This window comes from Emys orbicularis, chromosome 17 (assembly GCF_028017835.1).
Source record: "Emys orbicularis isolate rEmyOrb1 chromosome 17, rEmyOrb1.hap1, whole genome shotgun sequence".
Classification (NCBI taxonomy): domain Eukaryota; kingdom Metazoa; phylum Chordata; order Testudines; family Emydidae; genus Emys; species Emys orbicularis.
Genome location: NC_088699.1, coordinates 10678188 through 10696801, shown reverse-complemented (window position 1 = coordinate 10696801; position 18614 = coordinate 10678188). Strand labels below are relative to the sequence as shown.

The 18614-nt window shown below is 45.5% G+C and overlaps 1 protein-coding gene across 2 annotated transcripts in view; it reads left to right on the top strand.

Annotated features, from left to right (window-relative positions):
* The first annotated feature begins 4206 nt into the window (after window positions 1-4206).
* The window catches only part of MNT (MAX network transcriptional repressor), a 69977-nt gene continuing 55569 nt past the window's right edge, over window positions 4207-18614 (top strand). For both annotated transcript variants that reach the window (XM_065418082.1, XM_065418081.1), the window contains exon 1: window positions 4207-4490. In XM_065418082.1, the coding sequence (XP_065274154.1) occupies window positions 4418-4490 (73 nt within the window). In that variant the 5' untranslated portion in view covers window positions 4207-4417. The remainder of the gene's footprint in view (window positions 4491-18614) is intronic.

The following is an 18614-nucleotide window of genomic DNA, read 5'->3' as shown; positions in this document are numbered from 1 at the left end:
GTGCAGTCCATTCCATCATCCAGATCATTAATGAAGATGTTGAACAAAACCAGCCCCAGGACCGACCCCTGGAGCACTCCGTTTGATACCGGCTGCCCACTAGACATCAAGCCGTTGACCATTACCCGTTGAACCCGACGATCTAGCCAGCTTTCTATCCACCTTATAGTCCATTCATCCAATCCATACTTCTTTAACTTGCTGGCAAGAATACTGTGGGAGACCGTATCATATATGGTCAAGGTATATCCCGTCCATTGCTAATGTCAAGGTATATCCTGTCCACCACTTTCCCCATATCCACAGAGCCAGTTCCATTCATTCAGCAGGGAGTAGAGTTATTGATCCTATCCCCATTTTTCTCTCCTTTTGTTCTTTTCCCATTTCTAGTCCCTTCCCCTTTGTTACTGTAATTGCACTGTTGTGAGTATAGTTGTAATTCAATTTTAATATTGATCTATTTGAGCGTTAGATCCTATCAACTAGGAACTGTTTGAGTTGCTTTGCGAAGGGGCAGCTGGAGCCGGCATTCTTTTAGGGCCTGATCTTGCAAAGTGCTTAGCAGCTTCTGAGAGGTGCTGAGCCCCTCAGCTGCCATGAGAGAGATTTACAATGAGGAGCCTGCCATGGGAGTTGAGTGCAGGGGTGGTGTAGCCCTGTCGGTCCCAGGACATATGAGAGAGAAGTGGGTGAGGTAATATCTTTTATTGCACCTTTTGCTGGTGAGAGAGCCGAGCTCTGGAGCATACAGAGGGTTCTTCTTCGGGACAGCTGCTCAGTTTTGCAGGATCTGGCGCTTAGGGCCTGATTTTCAGAGGTGCGAGCATCCTGCAGCTCTCACTGAAGACAAATGGAGCTGAGGGACCGGTGCTTTGCAGGATCAGGCCCTTACTTTTAAGCCTTTCCCTTTGGTGCTGAAAGATATTTGTACACGTGTGGCGCTTAGATGCTGCGTTCCTATCTTTTTTTTTTTTTTCCTTCTTCTTCCGTGCAGGGATGAATAACAGCAGGGAACTCCCTGTATTCAAATCTTGGGCAGAGCCAGCTCCATTTTCCTGTGTGCTGCACAAACTTCCCTGCCTTGTCTGTCACGTAGTGTATTCCTGGCTCACGTGTTTCCCCGGCGGGGCCTTTGCAGAAATGGGGCGCAGTCCCTTTAAGGAGCAGGCTTGCCCAGAGCAAGCCATGACTAGACAGATTATCCTGTCCGGGGTGACTGAGCTCCGCCTCCCGCTCCCACCCCTTGCAAGATCAGGCGGTTTGTGTAATCCCTGCCGCTCCGCCTCCCTCCACGTTGTTTTTCTTGATTTATTGTGAAAGATTAAACGCCGCAGAAGATGTTGCCTTGCCTTTTCTTTCCGCACCACACCCTCCTCCTTCAGTCCCGTCCCTCCACCCCCAAGATCTGTCGTCTTCTTTCTTAATCATCAAAATGCAGAGGAGAGAGATCCACAAGCAAAATGAATAAGGAGCCTGGGAGATTGCACCAGGTTCTGTGCACTTGACTGTCTGAGGGGCCGGGAATAACGCACAGCCCCGTATCTGCGGGGAAGGAGTTCAATATCTGGGCACCTCTCAGACCAAAGGCATCACATTGACCCTGGCACTGTGGCGTGCATCGATCACCTCCACTCAAATGCATCCTCCCCCTCCCTCCCCCAAGGCTCATAAACCCTGCAGTGTAGTGTGAGGGACCGGCCTCTTTACTTGGGTTTCAAATAAAAGGTGCCCGTCCCCAAGGTTAATACACCTCCCACTGCACCCCATCATTATGTACCTTTCACTGGAGCCATTGATACCCAAACTGAATCCATCCAGCTCTGCTGAACCCCTTCCCTCCCCCACAATAAGACGTCCTGCTCTGTACAGGAAAAATGCGCCAATTTCTTATCGCCGAAGATCGAACGGACTCCCCCGCGATAATGCTTCCGGTATCAACCAAAATCAAGCGTGCTAAGCACATACCCCCCAAACTACGGTGTCCTGTACTAGGCCGGGCATTGTAAAGCCCCGGATTTTTAGGGGCTCCGGGTTGCATCAGCTTCTGAGCACCTGGTATCAGGTGCACCCAGCAGACCGTGAGAGGCGTCTGCCCTGGACTTTGTCTGCCGGATGCCCTTGATTGGAGGTAATTCATTTGGCTCAGAAATGAATGCAATGCGCCTACTGGCTGCAGAGACCTCCCCTGCTGGAAATAGGCAAGGTTTGCTGTGCCCTGCAGTTTTCGGACCCTCGATAAAACGTTTCACTGGTTCATTGTGTTCGCAGCATTTTAGGATTTTTGTTTCCTGATCCCATTGCAGGTTGTTTTATTCGTCCATCCCTCTTCCCCCCCTTTATACTCCATGATTTTGCGCATCTCTGTACCAGGAGCGTGGGAAGGAAAAACCCTCTCCCAGTGGCACACTGACGGAGGAGCAGCCATCAGGGTTCACCGGGGGTAACGTGCCCTCCTCCTTCTCCAGTGCGCTGTTCATGGCTGCTGGGGAAACTCCAAGGGTGGCTGGCCCTTTAAAGAAGACGCCGTCGGAGGCAGACGGCGCAGGGTGCCCATGTGGAGTTGCTCCATGCCTTGTTGTTTTCCAAGCGGATTGGCTCAGGGCAGGATGACATATTTTAATAGGATGCAAACGCACTGCGGGGGGAGGACCAGGTGGAAAACCCGGCTACAGGATTATCCCTCCTGCATCCCACAGAAAACTCACCTCCCTCCTTCATCCCCTTGCAATTAGACCTTAGACATCATTTAATACAAAATAATAATAAATTGGGATCATGGGGCTGTCTCTTTCTCTCTCTCTCTCTGGGCAAAGCTTATCTGAAAGCAAGATGCATCCTTCCTCCCTAGGAATGAACAAAGTAAAAGAAATTGACACAGTGCAACTGAAAACAAGGCTGATGTCTTTGTCAAAATAAATGCTGCAGAGTTTTTTTTTCTCTCTGCAGAAACACCTGAAGTAGCCTTAATCTGTATTTGTACACAGTTGTGTACAATGACACTTACCTCCCTGTGCTGCAAGGAGTAATCTTGTGTTGGCAACAAGGGGTGAATTAAATGATCTAACAGGCCTTTTCCATCTCTATTTGTATACATAGTTTATTTAGCTTGTCCTGTATTATGCATGGAACCTCATTTCTATTCAGTAATACATACAGGCATATATTGATAATTGTGATAACATCTTGTCTTCTTTCCATTTCCTTGTAAAATCCCATAATAAGTTAAATATTTGAAAAGTACTTACTGATACGATGATACAGTACCTTTTCCTTTTCTAGGGACCTGGTGCTGTAAACTGAGTCATATAGGTTGTTCCCTGTCCTGGCATAGGCCATCTTGCAGAATCAGTAACTGCAACATTGTCATGTTTATCTGTTTTTATTAAAGCTCTGTCATTTATATTGAGTTGTATGTACAGTTAATAGAGGTATTTCCAAATAATTCATGACATCTGCAGAAAAATCAGCTGAGGTGGGAGTTCCAAGATCGGTTTGTGTTAATAAAATATCAGATGACTGTTAAATCTGCATAAGCTATTTCGGGCCTGGTAGCGCTGAGCTCCCAAAAGTCCAGATGAAGTCCAGGGGAGCTGGAGGTACTTAACACCTCTGAAAAATCAGGTCCCAATAAATAATAATAATAATAACAGGCTAATTCGACTGGAAATGACAAGTAAGCAATGATACTGCAGTAGCTGTGGGTTGGGAAAGAGAACAGAGAGCAAAATGACCTAATTTTTTCCATCTATAATTATTATAATTCCATGAATGACCCTCCAAAATCAGACCAAACCAGTCTAATTTATGGGACAGAGTCTTTTTGGATTAAGCGGTAGATAGTTTAAAAACGATCTCAAACAAGTCCAAGTTACAATAAAGTTCCATGAAGATATTGTCTATCTATGCCAGTTTGAATGACAGATGACATTTTAAATGTCTCACTCAAATACACACTAGCAAAAATAAATCTGTCATGAAAAGGAGAAATTAAAAAAAAAAATCCAACACATTGAAAACGGATCCCAAATAAGAGCTTTGGCAGATCCGCTCCCTCTGTGTAAAGTGTTCACTCAAAACAGCAGTGGTTAAACTCCACCCCTGCAAAATGGCATTGACGAGTTCCAGTCCAGTGACCTACAAAGATCCAGGCCGGGTTTTGTCTGCAGCAGTCTGTATAGTAGCTGAGGGCTGTGTTAGTCCTTTTTTCTTGTTGTGTTTCTGTTACATACTCATCGCCATCTTGTTGCAAACCCTTTTCTTGTCTGGAAGATTCGCAGGGGATCGGGGTGGGGGGTGGTTTGATTCGGCATTTTTACTGGGGAGAAGACAAGGAGAAGGAAACCCCCGTTTTTTGTTGTTTTTTTTTAATTTAAACTCTCCAGGATTTTGGATCCTCCACTGAAAGGCAACCCAAGCGATGAGCATTGAGACGCTTTTGGAAGCGGCCAGATTTCTGGAATGGCAAGCCCAGCAACAACAGAAAACACGTGGTAAGGGAGGGGGGGGACAGCATGTAAAATCGGAATTAGAGCTGTTTAAAGACACAGGACACCATTTCCCAAAAGCTGGGGAAAAATATAGTCTTTTATTTTTACAAGAAAGCAGCCTGATTTCCAGTCACCCGTCGCTGCACTGTGTGTTACTTACTGTGTCTTAGGCGGGTGGAGGGTACACCTTGCTTTCAACGCTGATTTGGTAAGCAAAAAGCATGGTCTCCAGTACATGATGTTCTGAATTAAAATAAATGTAAGGGATGATTGCAAAGGGGCTTGGAGTTAAATCAGTCTCCCTTTAGCCTTTCCCGTCGCCTCTGAAGCAGGCAAGTCTTAATTTTTGTTGGGAGTTGAGCGTTTAATAGCGATGTGCTGACACATGCTTGTGGGCGATCGGAAAGCCCTGATTTTCGGGAGATTAACGTTGTCTCCCTGTTTCTCTCTCTCATTCATCCATAATGCAGAGACTCTTATTCTTTGGATGGGAGTCTGCAAAATGCACTTTTTTCCCCCTTTGCTGAAATGGTGAAAACGATCGTGTTCAAAAAGTCACAGCAATCGAAGCCTGTTTTATTTTTTATTTTTTTTGGTTCAAAACCTAAAGTATTTTAATCATTATGATAGTGTGTCTGTGCTGGTGGGTTGGGAGGGGGCAGTTATTCGCAGCCTGTCTTCATAGAACCTGCCGGCGATTTGCTTTGCAGTTGAATTCGTACAATGGTCATTAATATATGTAACGTGTACAGTTTTTTTTCCTCCTTGTGGGGGGAAATCTCCTCCTGTATTTCAGATCGTAGGGCGGTGGCAGTACTCCAGCAGAGCGGAGTGAGGGGAGGCTGCTTTTGCATAATGAAATGACATAGAGTGTCATATGATACACTCCACCGTTCCGCCTCCCTCCTTTTTTGTATGTTCTGCCTTCCTGGAAATTTGCAGAGGGGAACCTTGGGTTGTTCTCCCCCCCCCCCCCAAGCCAATGGTGTGATGGGTGGGTGGGGAGATCCGTGCTCTCCTGCGCCCTTGATTCCGTCTGGGGGGAAGGATCTGAGCCAAGGCAAAGGCAGGGCTGTATCTTTCCTCTCTCATTTGGAATGTAGCGTGTTGCTGCGTTCCAAACTAGTTAGTTTCATTGGGGGAGGATGACGTGTCAAGCCCCGCCCTCTACCACGTGCGCCGGGGACACTCCCTCTAGGGCTTCTGCTGGGTTGCTTCACAGCTGCACTTTCATTCTTACAACAGAACGTGTGGTTGGGTGGGGGAAGGGCTTCTCCAGTCGGAGCTGGTGAGATCAGAAGTGCAGGGGGTTAAAGACTATTTCCACCCCTACCACCCGCCACTGATCATCTGCTAATTAATGGTGGTGCAGTGCTTTGAAAATATAAAGTGCAAAATATGTTTAGCAGTGCATCTCCTAATGCAGGAAGAACCAGTCGTCACCCCAAGGAGTTTATAGTCTAAACTGGATAAAAATAGGGCAGCAAGGACTATACTTTGGTATTTTCCCTCCAGCTCATCTCAGCCCCCCCCCACCTCCCCATGTGATCTTCATCCTGCAGATAACAACGTGTGTATATGTTACAATTATTATTTAATTTCTTATATTGTGGTGGCATCCATTGTGCTAGGCGTGCCCCACACACACACAAAGGCAGACCTGGTCCCTAAGTACATCAGTCTGATCTATCAATTCCCGCTTGCTTGCAGGGAGACTCCTTCAGTGTTTTGATCAATTTTAATGATAGTTTTAAAATCGTCTTCCTGTCGCTGACGATGATTTTATGTGTGAGTGTGTGTACAAGTACAGCTCTTCCTTTGTGGGGATATTTTTGGCTGAGTGGGTGTGGAAATCTCATTCTAACTGAACTTTAGACTTGGGCCTACATCATGATGAGCCTAGACAAAATTGAACTCGGGGCCTTGACTGGCATTCATGATAGTGGGTGCAGGAGGGTATGGGCAGGATGACACCTTCTGTATGAGGTAGTATGGGGTAGGGCATCCCCACTTCCAACCTGTCATTTTTAATCACGTGGTAGGATAGTTGTAGGTGCAGATGGTACTTGCTGCTTGGCAAGAATACCACCTTTCCTGATGTACTTGTTATTGACCTTAACCCAGACATAATTCACTTCGAGTGTAACCTTTTCAAAAGGAGAAGATCAAGTGTGTGTGTGTGTGTGCACATGTGTGTTGTTAGATTAGCAATGCATTAATACAATTAAGACATTTAAGAACCTCACTTGCATCTGAAGAAGTGAGGTTCTTACCCACGAAAGCTTATGCTCCCAATACTTCTGTTAGTCTTAAAGGTGCCACAGGACCCTCTGTTGCTTAATACAATTAGTGGGCTTTCAGTTAATGATTCTCAAGCCAAGGTTCTTGAAAATATTGCAGTAGAATTTTGGGATTCCCCTTTTTATTTATTCATTTTATGTGCATGTTGTCAAGGCTGCTAGAGCTGTAATGCAGCATTAGCTCAGTGACACTACTGTACCTGCTGCAAAAGCAAGAAGGAACAGTTCTCTTTGTGTGTCATTGCTGTGGGATGGAGCTGAAAATCTATTGTTTCACTGATGAGTCATGCAGGAGATAGTGGTTGTTGTGAAGAAAGGCAGCTTGGAGACATGAAAGGGCAGACAGCTTTCTGGTTAACTAAGAAGGAAAAATAGTCAACCTGTGCTTGTGGGCTAACATATCTTCTCCTCCTGAGCAAGTGCTAACGTCATTGCTGAGGCCTGGAAGTTGTACCTGCATCCTGGAGCAGTACAGCTTCAGGGTGAATTAAAAAATCCATGTGTACATTTAAGACAGTGATGGTTTACAGTCTCCATAGTCAGACTTGCTCACTGGTTAGTGCTAATATTCCTAGCGGCACGACTAATGCATTCTAGAAGTAGAAGAGATTAAATATGTGAGACGTGGTGTCAGGCCGTGCCGTTCACCTGTCGAGAAGATGGTTATTTTTCAGGCGCCCAAAAATGTGCGAGGCCTATCTCAGAACAAGTAGAGGAATGGCCCCAGCTGTGGCTGGCAAGGTGAGTTCAGCATGACACAACAAATGAGGGTCACAAACACACAGGAGCAGGTGGCAGCAGCATGAGCGAGAAGGCACAAGAATGACTCAGGTCAGCCAGGCTTGGGCACAGCTTGCGAGCTGCGGGGGACTTTTGTTAAAAATAGGCTTCCTGGCAGAATTGAGTTTGAGGAGGGGCTTGAGCAAGGTGATGTGGCAAACCAAGCACAAAGAAAAAAGGCCCCGGGGTATCTTCTTGAGTCTGTAAACCCTTCAGGGCAGGGACTGTCTCTTTTCCCCCCTCTGCTTGTACAGCACTCAGCACAAATGCCCCGATCCTGCGCAGGCTCTTTGGATGCTACCATAATAGAAATACTGACTACTAGTGCTGTGAGAGGAGGTCTCAACACTGGCAGAGCGGAGAGGGCGTGTGGCAGGGGAGAGTCAATGTGAAAGGAGACCAGGTCAGAGAAATGGGTCGTAACTGTCTGGTGAACAGCCTCAAAGGAGACAGCAAGTAGTACGGACTTGGTATATGGGGCCAGGAGGAAACCGTTGAGCAACTCAAAGGTGGGGGGGAGTGACATAGTTGAAGCGATGGGCAAGAAAAAATATTTTGGGCAACCGCAGACATGTGGGGCTGACGCTGGAAGGAGGAGGAGCCCGGAAGAATGTCTGCCAGTGCTGCTGGGGTTTGATGTTGCTCTAGCAGGGACACACTGGAATGTACTGGCCTTGTGGGAAAGCGAAGCAGGAAACTGCTGGGGAGGCCCTGCCGTCCAGGGCAAACTCCAAACTCATAGACTATGTTGCTTTCCCTCTCCATTCCATTGCCGGAGAGGGAGAAAACTTCCTGCCACGGCTCCTTATGCCTCCAGCCAGCCATGGAACTGGACGGAAAGAAATCACTGCTCTCAGAGGTGTCCCTCTGCTAGAGTTTCCTCTTTTTTTTTTTTTTTTTTTTTGGCAAGACTATCATGTTTCTAACATGGAACTGTTGGTTTGACAGAGCTAGCAGAGTAAAGATCAGTGTGTCATTTGCTGTGCTGCTCTGGGGAGAGATCCAGACACTAGTAAACACTTTATAGCATGGACTGTCATTTTCTGTGTCTTTGTACAGCACTGGCCCAATGAGGCAGCAACCTGTTGGCCTCCAGGCTCTTCCACAATATAAATGTTCAATGTAAAGGGAGAAGGAATTATTTTGGGGAAGGAGGAGAAGATTAAAGTAAGGCCGATCCTGGTTTTGGAGATCCCCGTAAATGTTAAGTGTGGCAGTGGAACTTTTCGCTTCAGTATTTGTTACCCAGGGTTCCATACTGTCTGTGACTACATACTGTGGGGGGCACATCTGTTGATGTCGAGGTTTGCACAAGTCTTGTATTGAATCGGGGGAACAATGTAAGAGCGATGCGTTAGAACGTTGATTTGCTGGTGAGGAGACAGTGGCTGGGATACAGTATATGCTGTCTCAGGAAATCTACAGTTAAAACATGGGATGGGGACCCAGGAGACCTGAGTTCTGTACCTGGCTCTGTGACTTGTGCAATATGAGCTTGGGCAAATTACTTTACCTCTCTGTGCTTCATTTGTGAAATGGGGCTATCAGTGCTGATATGCCTCCCAAGGGTGTTGTGAAGCTTAATTCACTAGTGTCTGTCAACTGCTTTGAGGTCCCTGGGCAGAGGGTGCTAAAGGGCAGAGAATTACGAAATAGTATTGAAGCACTTGATCCTTCTTTGACCCAAATACATAACACAAACTCGGGACGAGCGATACCAACGGGGACAAATATTAATACAGTGTAAAGCATGTAGCTTTCACTTTGACACAAAATTACAAAGGCGCCACCCTCCCCCCTGGTAGTGAGAGTGGAAGAGGCCAATGGACAGCCTACTGGGTGAGGCCTTTGGTTGAAGCACGCTGAAGCTGATGCGTTCAGCCAGTCCAGAAATCCAGATTGGCTGAACACTCTAGAGTTCTTTATAGCAGGAAGTGGAATAATATTCAAAGGAGGCAGTGTGGCCAGTTTGAATTCTGTCTAGGGCAGTGACCTCCACCCATCTGGGCAGGCATGATGGATGGACTAGTCTTGACAGCGAGTCAGGGTTGAGGAGGAGGAGATCTGCTTGAAAACAGAGGAAGCCATAAGATACAGTGAAGAGAGCAATGGTTATTCTGTTGTTCGACTTGCTGGGAGATCAGGCAAGCAGCTTCTATCACCAGCTGGTTTGTATTTTTTTTTCTCCCCCAGATTGACCCCGTTAGTGGATTGCAGCTTGAATGTTCTCAAACTTCAGGGATTACAGCAAGGAAGAACTACTGGGAAGGCTTCATTTGCTAAACAGTAATGAAATCACATTCTTGAGGGAGTCAGCTGATCTCTGCAGAAGTGTGAAGGGGATCTCTATCCCCATATATTGCACTGAACAGTCACTTAAGAGATCTCTGAAGCATCTAGAAAAGGCCTGTAGGATACCAGGCTTGATAGAATGAGCTATGTGGTCTGAACTGAGATGGCAAATCCTGTGTTTTAGGACTGTCGTGTCACTGTCAAATCTAGTGCATAAAACATTGTCGGTTTCACAGCAGAAACAGTACTAGCTCCTTAGCATCATGTCTCTTCAGTTTAATTGTGTATCTCAGAAGGCTGTTTTCCCCTGATCACACATGTGGCTTCCAAATGTTTTGTAAAGCTGACTCAAGTATTTCCAAATATTTCGTTTCCCCAGAAGTTACACTGATGCCTTTGCTCTTGGCCGTTCTGCATTTCCTATCTGTCATACGTGGCTTTTTGTTGCTTTTCCATCCTTCCTGATGTGAAGAAAAAAGTAAACCAGGTAGGGGATTGTTTACCTTAACTGGTAACCTGGGTGATCATCTCCTTCAGTTCTCTAACGACTTATGTAAACGAGGACATTTACTGTGTTGGGGAATTGTGTTTATAACACAGTTTGGTCTTGCCTTTGTGGATGAGATAAAATCATGCCATTAGCCATGTTAACATTCCTCATCAAAACCAAACGATTTCTAACCCAGTTGGGAAACTGCCTTGTTGTTACCCAGTGCCCCAAAATGGTAAATATTTTTCTATACATGGGTTGTAAGGCCTTGTCTACTGTTCAAACTGTGTTTAAAAATGTTCTTACTAGAAGAGTGTTTGGATGCTATGATATTTTAATATGCCTAAGATTCCTGCTAACATGGTTTCAAATAGCAGTGTAAACAGGACCTAAATATGTTATTAAATGGTATACAACAGCACAGTGAGGTTAGGTAGGGACCTCTGGAGTGAACGCCAGTGCATAGAGGATCTAAAAGTTGTACCATGATTAAAAGAGGTGCCAAGTTTTCAGCCTTTGCTAAAAGATGCACCAGGGTCTCCAAAAGATGGCACGAGTGGGAAACTGCCATCTCCATTCAGCGTTGGAGCACAGGCTCTGTAACACATATGGATATAATTTGGGGATTGTGTTTTAGGGGAACTGTGCATGTATTGGCTCTTTAAATGGACACTGTCCAGCAGTCCCTCATGAGTTGCTTACACACACACTTCATAAGGCCTTTGCAACATGAAAATATCTGCTTCTTTACTAACATTTATTTTTTTCTTGATCTTTGTTTCTGTAGTGTTGCTCTTAATTGCCAGTTGCATTCACGGGTTTGTTATTGTAGGGTTGCTCGAGATTGCTGCATGACTAGTTTGCTGATGGGGAAATTGAAGCACCAAGAGATGAATGGCCTAATTTTAGAAGTGCTGAGCTCCCCTGTTCCCCGTTGCAGGCACCCTCTGAAAATCAGGCTGTAAGTGACATGCCCAAGAGCACACTGCAAGTTGCTGGCAGACTAAGCACAGAACCCAGGCATCTTGATTCACGGTCTCCCACTCTAACCACTAGCCTTGCCACCTTCTTTGTCATTAGTCATGCTGCATGCAGCAGCTTGATTCTTTCCAGAGGTTAGACTCTGTGCTTCCCCAAAGAATATGGTGGGGATTTTATTTTTTTCTTCCCTCAAAGGCTTCCGGTTCAGTTGCATTGGAGCTCCACTGTGGTCAGAGAGGAGGCATGTGCCATAATGGATGGATGACAGGTGGACATAGCTCTGTTGATGTAAACACTAGCTTGACTTTTATGAGTCTGCATAGGCCTGCTGAAACCACAGAATAAATTGACAGCAGGCTGGTTTCAGGAAAATAATTGCCTCTCATATCCCTGACCTATCTTGTTACTTTACCGCTTGACTAAGTAGCTGTTGTGTTCACCTTTTTTTTTTTTTTTTTTTTAACTTTATGATGAATGCAAACCTTGTACAGCATGTTAACATGCGTACAGATAATCAGGACAGGTGAACTGATGAGCAGAAGAGTATCTCTGCGTAGCTGGAATTTAAATCTTCTCTCAATCTGGTGCTGTCTTCACAATTCATTTGTATTTGACACACTAAAAGGAAACTATTTTGTATCGTTGTCTAAGGAGTTGGGGTTGGTTAGTGGGCTGAGCAGAAAAGAAATTAGAAACTCCTGGCTTCTTCTCCTAGTTCTGCCGCTGTCTCCTTGTGTGGCCTTGGGAAAGTCATTTAAATTCTACTGGTGAAATCCTGACCCCGTGAAGCAAATGACATAACTCCCATTTGACTTCAGTGGTGTTTGTTTTCCTATCTGTAAAATGGGGGTAATAATATTTATCTACCTCACAGGGATACTGTGCTGATAAATTTCTTACATTTTGGATGGCCCCTGAAGTGTATGAAAAGTTATATATGTCCCTAGAGCCAGACTTTCTACTGGTATGAATTGACGTAGCTTTGTTGAGGTCAACAGATCCGATCCTTAGTATTTTATACATGAGTGTTTGATGGATGCATATGCTGGACTGCTATGAAAAATTCAGGGAAGGAAGGAAACCATCTGCCTCCAACCCTCCCCCACACATGCATAGCGTTTTCATAACACTTTGTTCATGGGGCTCTATAAATGCTTCAGACTTACCATTCTGCATAGTCTGAATCTTGCTGTTCAGGATTTGGGATTCCCCAGAATGTAAGTGCCTGCATAATTCCATCAGGAACATGGGAATTGTCTTACCAGATCAGACAAGGAGTCCATCTAGTCCAATATCCCGTATTAAACAGTCGTCTCTACTAGCAGCTTCAGAAGAAGGTGTAAGAAATCTTGTAGTGGACAATTAGGAACCACCTGCCCATAGGGGAAGTTTCTTCTTAACCTTTGGCAGAAGATGGTTTGTTTATGCCGTGAGGGATAAAGGCTTAGAGTTCTTTGTGTTTTAAGGTGTTTTCAGTGAATTGCACAGGTTAAGTGTGTGTGTGTGTGTGTGTGTGTGTGTGTGTGCGCGCGCGCAACTTATGAGGGACTCCCGGACAATGTCCATTTAAAGAGCAAAAGGTTTTCCTTTGATAAGTTTTCAACTTGTTGCTTTTCAGTTCTGTCGAGAGTCCCGTGGTTTTTGTATTATGAAACAGAGTGAATCGGCGTTCCCAATTTACTCTCGCTGGTCCATTTGTTAGTTTATGTACCTTTGCCACATCCCCTCTGATTTCTCTGTCTAAAATAAACAAGCCCAATCTCTCTTTGTACAGAAGTCTTTCCATTTCTCTCATATTCAGCCTCCATTTCTGAACCGCCTCTATTTCTACTCTCTCCTCTCGGGGTTAAGGGGGAGGAGCAGGGTTGAACAGAGCATTCGAGGACAGGGGTGCCCTGGGTTCATATAATGGAACTAGAACATTGCAGAGCATGAGAGTGGGGTGAATAATGAGGATTTTTAAGTGACTTAAAAATCTGTGACTGTCCCGGTCAAAGTGGGGTAGCCGTCTCTTCTAAATCTTACCTATTCGGAAAGAGATCATCTCAGTTTGGCTTCTGAGTCCACACTCTCTTGCATGATCATACTCCTCTGCTTGTTAGGAAAGCTGCTATATTTCTTCTGATGTCCTGTTTTTATTTTTCCCTAATACAACATACAGGTCCCTACAAAACCAGGAATAACCTGTATATGTTTCAGTGTTCGCATTAATCCTGGCACCGCCCTAGAATCTCCTGGCTTGCTACCCCTCCTCCCTTTCTGCTTCCTGAATCTTCTTCATAAGACTAGCAGAATCTGATTTTAAAAAAGCAAAATGTTTAGTTGAGGGCACCTGGGGAAAGCCTACAAAGTGGCGATAACCTCTTGGAAGGTGAGGGATGGACCTGCCATGTGTTAGCATAGTTGTGAGGTGCTCTGCAGGGCACAGATGAAATCATGCTAGTAGCAGCTGTGTTTAAAGCTGCTAATGGGATTCCTGGTTTCCCTGGACTGTATGGGGAAGAAGTTTTGTGCATGTCTGAGAGTCCCGTTAGACCCATGTTATGGATTAACTAGAAGAGTCAATGTATTGGGCTTTGTCTGTGCTAGGAAACTGCTGTTTAGTGGGTATGAAACCCAAATTCCTACCACTCCCAGCACCCTTCATATAGGGTTGGAAAATGTTTGAGTTGATCATCCATTACAGGAGATCTAGGTTTTACCCTTTAGTTCATCCTTTCATCCAGCTATCAATCCAGTTTGTTAGAAATGCCTCTCTGGAACTCTAGGTAGCCTCTATAGTCTTTAAATACACCTGTGAGAATTCATCTGGCTCAGGGTTCAGAAGTCTCTCCCATCACTACACAACTAAAATCCTCTCTTGTCAACGGATTGCTACCCCATTCAAGCCACCCTTTGTGGAAAGCCTGGGAATAGATAGGCCTTGCAGTTTTCCACAAAAGTTGGTAGGTCCAGGCTCTGACAGATCAAATGAGGAAAGAATTCTAGAGGCCAGGACCATCTCCTGAAAATATCCTGCTCCTAGCCATACAGCTTGAAGCATTCAAACAGGTTTGTGCACTGCTCTGGGTTAGCATTTTTTCTCTGAAAAACAACACTGGCCTTGTTGGCCATGGAATCAGTGCCAGAAGCCTGCTTGAGGGCGGGTGACTTGGCTGGTGGCGGCGGCGTCATGCTCTGGGCTGCACCGGGGGTGGCCTGGTCCGGATCCTCCACGCCAGAGACGTGAGGGGAGCGGCCGGGGTCCGGCATGCGGGGGGCGGGGTGCACATTGAGCCCCACTACCGGCAGTTCCTGGGGCTGACCCGCCGGCAGGTGATCCACAGTGAGCTCCTCAGCAGCTTCACGTGGTTCTGGATCCTGTGGCACTTCTGGCACAACCCGGATGCGGTGCTGGGTCACTTTCCTTACCCAGATGCTTCGAAATGGACAGATGAGGAATTGGGGATTCCTCTGGATGATGAAGAATAGATTTACAGCTCCAGCTACCAGTGTGTCCTGTGGTGGGATCCCTGAAGAAGCTGAAGCTTTGGCTCTTGTATAACTGTTTCAGCAAATCCACATTGTAAATAAAAACAAGTTACAAGCTTGTAAAAAACAACAACAACAACAACAACAATATGGCAGAATTTTAACTGTGATCTGGAGCGAGTTCTTGTCAGCCTTGCCGTAAGCAGAGCACACTAGGCTCTTATCAGTTCCATGAGGAATAGGCAAGTTTTGAGCTTGCCTGAGCCTCTGATGGAAGAGGCCACGGAGGTAAAGAGTTGCAATGATGCTATTAATTGTGCCACAAGAGGACACGGCCCTGTTTTGCTAAGCAGATGCCTGGGCATACCACCCGGTGTGACACCTGTTCCCTCTTTGATCCTGTTTATTAGAAATGACTGGAAAAACCCTTGCATGAAGATGAATATTGACGTTCTTGTGAACTTGGAGACAGTGTGGATGCTTGTTGCACTATGAGGAGTCCTTGATCTCAAAAAAGCTGTGAAGGCTGGTGACTCCAATGCTTGTGTGCTGTCCTTTGATAAGTAGATGTCTTTACATTCTTAGCTGCTTCTCATTTGCAAATATGAGAGTGGAAATTTCAAAAGCACTCCATGTGCTCCCATTGACTTCAGTGGGAGTAGAGTTAGCCCAGTGCTAACTGCTTTAGAAAATCCCACTCTTGCAGCCTTTTGACCAGTAAGCTGTGGTGTACTGTACTTCAGTTATTGGAATCTAATAAAACTGGTATTGCATGCTTTGTACTTAGTGTTGCGTAAAATAGTGCCAAACAAATGTATCATTTAAAGAGACAGATGGTTAACGCACAGCGCTGCCAGCATGACTCAATGTGACTTTGAGTAAGTCACTTAACCAGCCTGTGGCTTACCTTCCAGAATCTCTAAAACTGAAATATTAATTCACCCGCCCACCAGAAGCATCATGAGGCTTGCTTCATCTACATCTTTGAGATCCTTGGCTGGAAGTTGTGTGAGACGTGCTAAGGTTTTTTGTTTTATCAAGTCATTTCTTGTTTTCTTTTGAAATAAGCTTTATTAAAGTAAGCACGGATTTACAGTTAACATTTGACCTGCATATTTAAATAGTACATAGTTCCATTGGGTTTCTACAGGCTTTCTGATAGATCTCAAGCCATCCCAATTTGCAATTCACAGTCCCTCATGTGAGTGTTTGTTTAGAGAACATGGGACTGGATTCCATGTTCTCTAAACATGCTGTGGGGTTTTGCATGGAAGCCATTCAGCTGACAAATAGCTTCTTATAAGAATAAACTGGTTTTCTGGGTATTCCTTCAAAAAAAAGCAGCTGATGCCCAATAGAAAAAAAATTGAAATAAACATCCTATTTACAAACAACTCTGGTGATTATACTCCTAAGGGCCCATCATATGATGCAATGCAGTCAGTAGTAAATCAGGTGCCACTTGTGGTTGTTCTGTCTGCTGAAGTCATAGTTCTGCATTTTCGCATCTGGACTCTCTATATCGTTGTACCTTCCGCCGATTTCAGACTGTCAGACCCTTGGCGTGTGCCAGGGAAAGGGGCTCAGTTATTATACAGCGTTACCTTTTGAAGGCAACGGCGTTAGAGCTTTTGTATAAATTGTGTCGTGATGACTAACAAAGGGGGGAAAAATAAACCCTGGTCTTTCCTTTGACTTTGTTTTCCTTTGAGTGTTTTTTCTCTTGGCAAGTAGGCACTATCATGTGAATAACACAAAAAACACTATGCCCCACCCCAAAATGGGAGTATAATATACAAACCTCTAGATCTGCTGCGTTGGGAAACTGCCAGCATTGGAGACCTGATGGAACAAGGGCCCTGAAGCTTTCTGAGTCCACACGCAGATCATCAGAAGCCATTTCGAGAGACAAGGGCCCGCAACTATAAGTGTACTTAGGGTTGAGTTTTCTCTGTCATCCAGAAGCCAGGTGGGATGTTGTAATTTGAGTTCCTTCCAACTGTGCCTGGCCAGTAACCTCACATGTTATCTGTGGGCCAGCAACATCTCATTTGTCCAAGCCTCTTGTGTTAGACACCCCTGCTAAGCTTAAAGGGCATCTCTTTATTACCTGAAGACATAACACCACTCTGAGGGTCTTATTTAGAACTCTCCCCTCCCAGGCTGGGGTAAGAGCTCCCTAGCAGAGTCCTTGGGAGAATAAGGTTAAACGATTTTCCCTTGTACCTGAGTTGAATTGAGTTCCCACCCCATCCCCATCCTTGATTTTTAATGTAAGGGCCCTATATCCAGTCAGGAATGTGATTCTATGTCAGCTGACTGTGTGCATCTTAAAACCCTAGAAACTGGAGCTGGAAGTTTCCTAGCACTTTATCTGATCTGTTTTGAGATGTCCAATCCTTTGAAGCGTTCTATTTCCCCCCCCCCCACTCAGAACTGCATAAGGACAACTAGATCCAGCTCTTGACCAACAGGACTTGAATTAGGGTTTCAGGAGCAGATTGGTGATTGTGGTGAGGGGAAGTATGCACTGCCCAACAAGCTGTCCATCCCCCATAAAGTACGGTAAAGTTAAGGGTACGTCTATACTTACCCGCTGGTTCGGCGGCAAGCAATCGATCTTCTGGGATCGATTTATCGCTTCTTGTCTAGACGCGATAAATCGATCCCGGAAGTGCTCGCCGTCGACGCCGGTAATCCTGCTCCGCGAGAGGAGTAGGCGGAGTCGACGGGGGAGCCTGCCTGCCGCGTGTGGACCCGCGGTAAGTACCTCTACGTTCGAACTAAGATACTTCGACTTCAGCTACGTTATTCACGTAGCTGAAGTTGCGTATCTTAGTTCGAACTGGGGGCTTAGTGTGGACCAGCCCTAAGTGTGCCCCTTCCTCTCACTTAGCAGCTTATAGGATCTTGCCGTCATTTCCTTCTCTGTTCATTTAGGTCGGGTTATGAGTGTTGCTTAGTTTTCCGAAAGAGCTTCAAATAAGCATGTCATAGTGAAACCTCCAATAGCCTCTCTTAGTTGATGCTGCAGAAGTCTGCATAAAGTCTGATTTGATTTGCTTACACGGATATGCTCATATTTCTTCTGAGTGGGGAAACAGGGACTCAAGCTTTTTGGCGGTAGTAGTGCCTAGTGACTAGTCTTCTGCACCTGAATTGCTAATAGCAAATCGTACCTCAGTGTTAGAAAGGATGGCTTTGTGGGGTGGGCATCAGCTAGGCATACCTACCCTTCCTAGAACCACAAATTCAAATCCCAGCAGGTTTGACTTCATCCTTTAGAGAGTGGTGTTGTCTGAGCACAGGACTGGGAGCCAGGATCTCTTGAGTTCTAATCCTTGCTCTGCTGCCGACTCCCTCCATGGCTTTGGGCAAGTGGCTTATCCTTGGCTGCCTTTCCCACAGCTGAAGCAGCATTGACTCCCACTTGGAAATTCTCTAAGGTTCAGCTGCTGTGGTGGAAAATAGCTGCTTCCTGGCTCTGTCCCTTCCTGTTCCCCAGAAATACACCACAGAGCTTCAGCAAAAGGGTTTGTGCAGGGCTCCAGTGTGGGAGATGATATCATGGATTGGTAATAAACCGAAGCCCTGTGTCTTCTGCACTGACATTCAAGATACCAAGGTACATTCCTAAGAGTAGTAATTTGTCTCGGGTCCTTTTTGCCAGTATTTCAGCTTTCCACCACTTTGGCAGACAGTGTCACACTCCAGAGGTGGATGCATTTCAGTGGCACTGTGCATACAAACAACTAGTGAAACATTTTACCATCCTTTGTGATGAAAGACCATCTTGGAAATACTGAGATATTG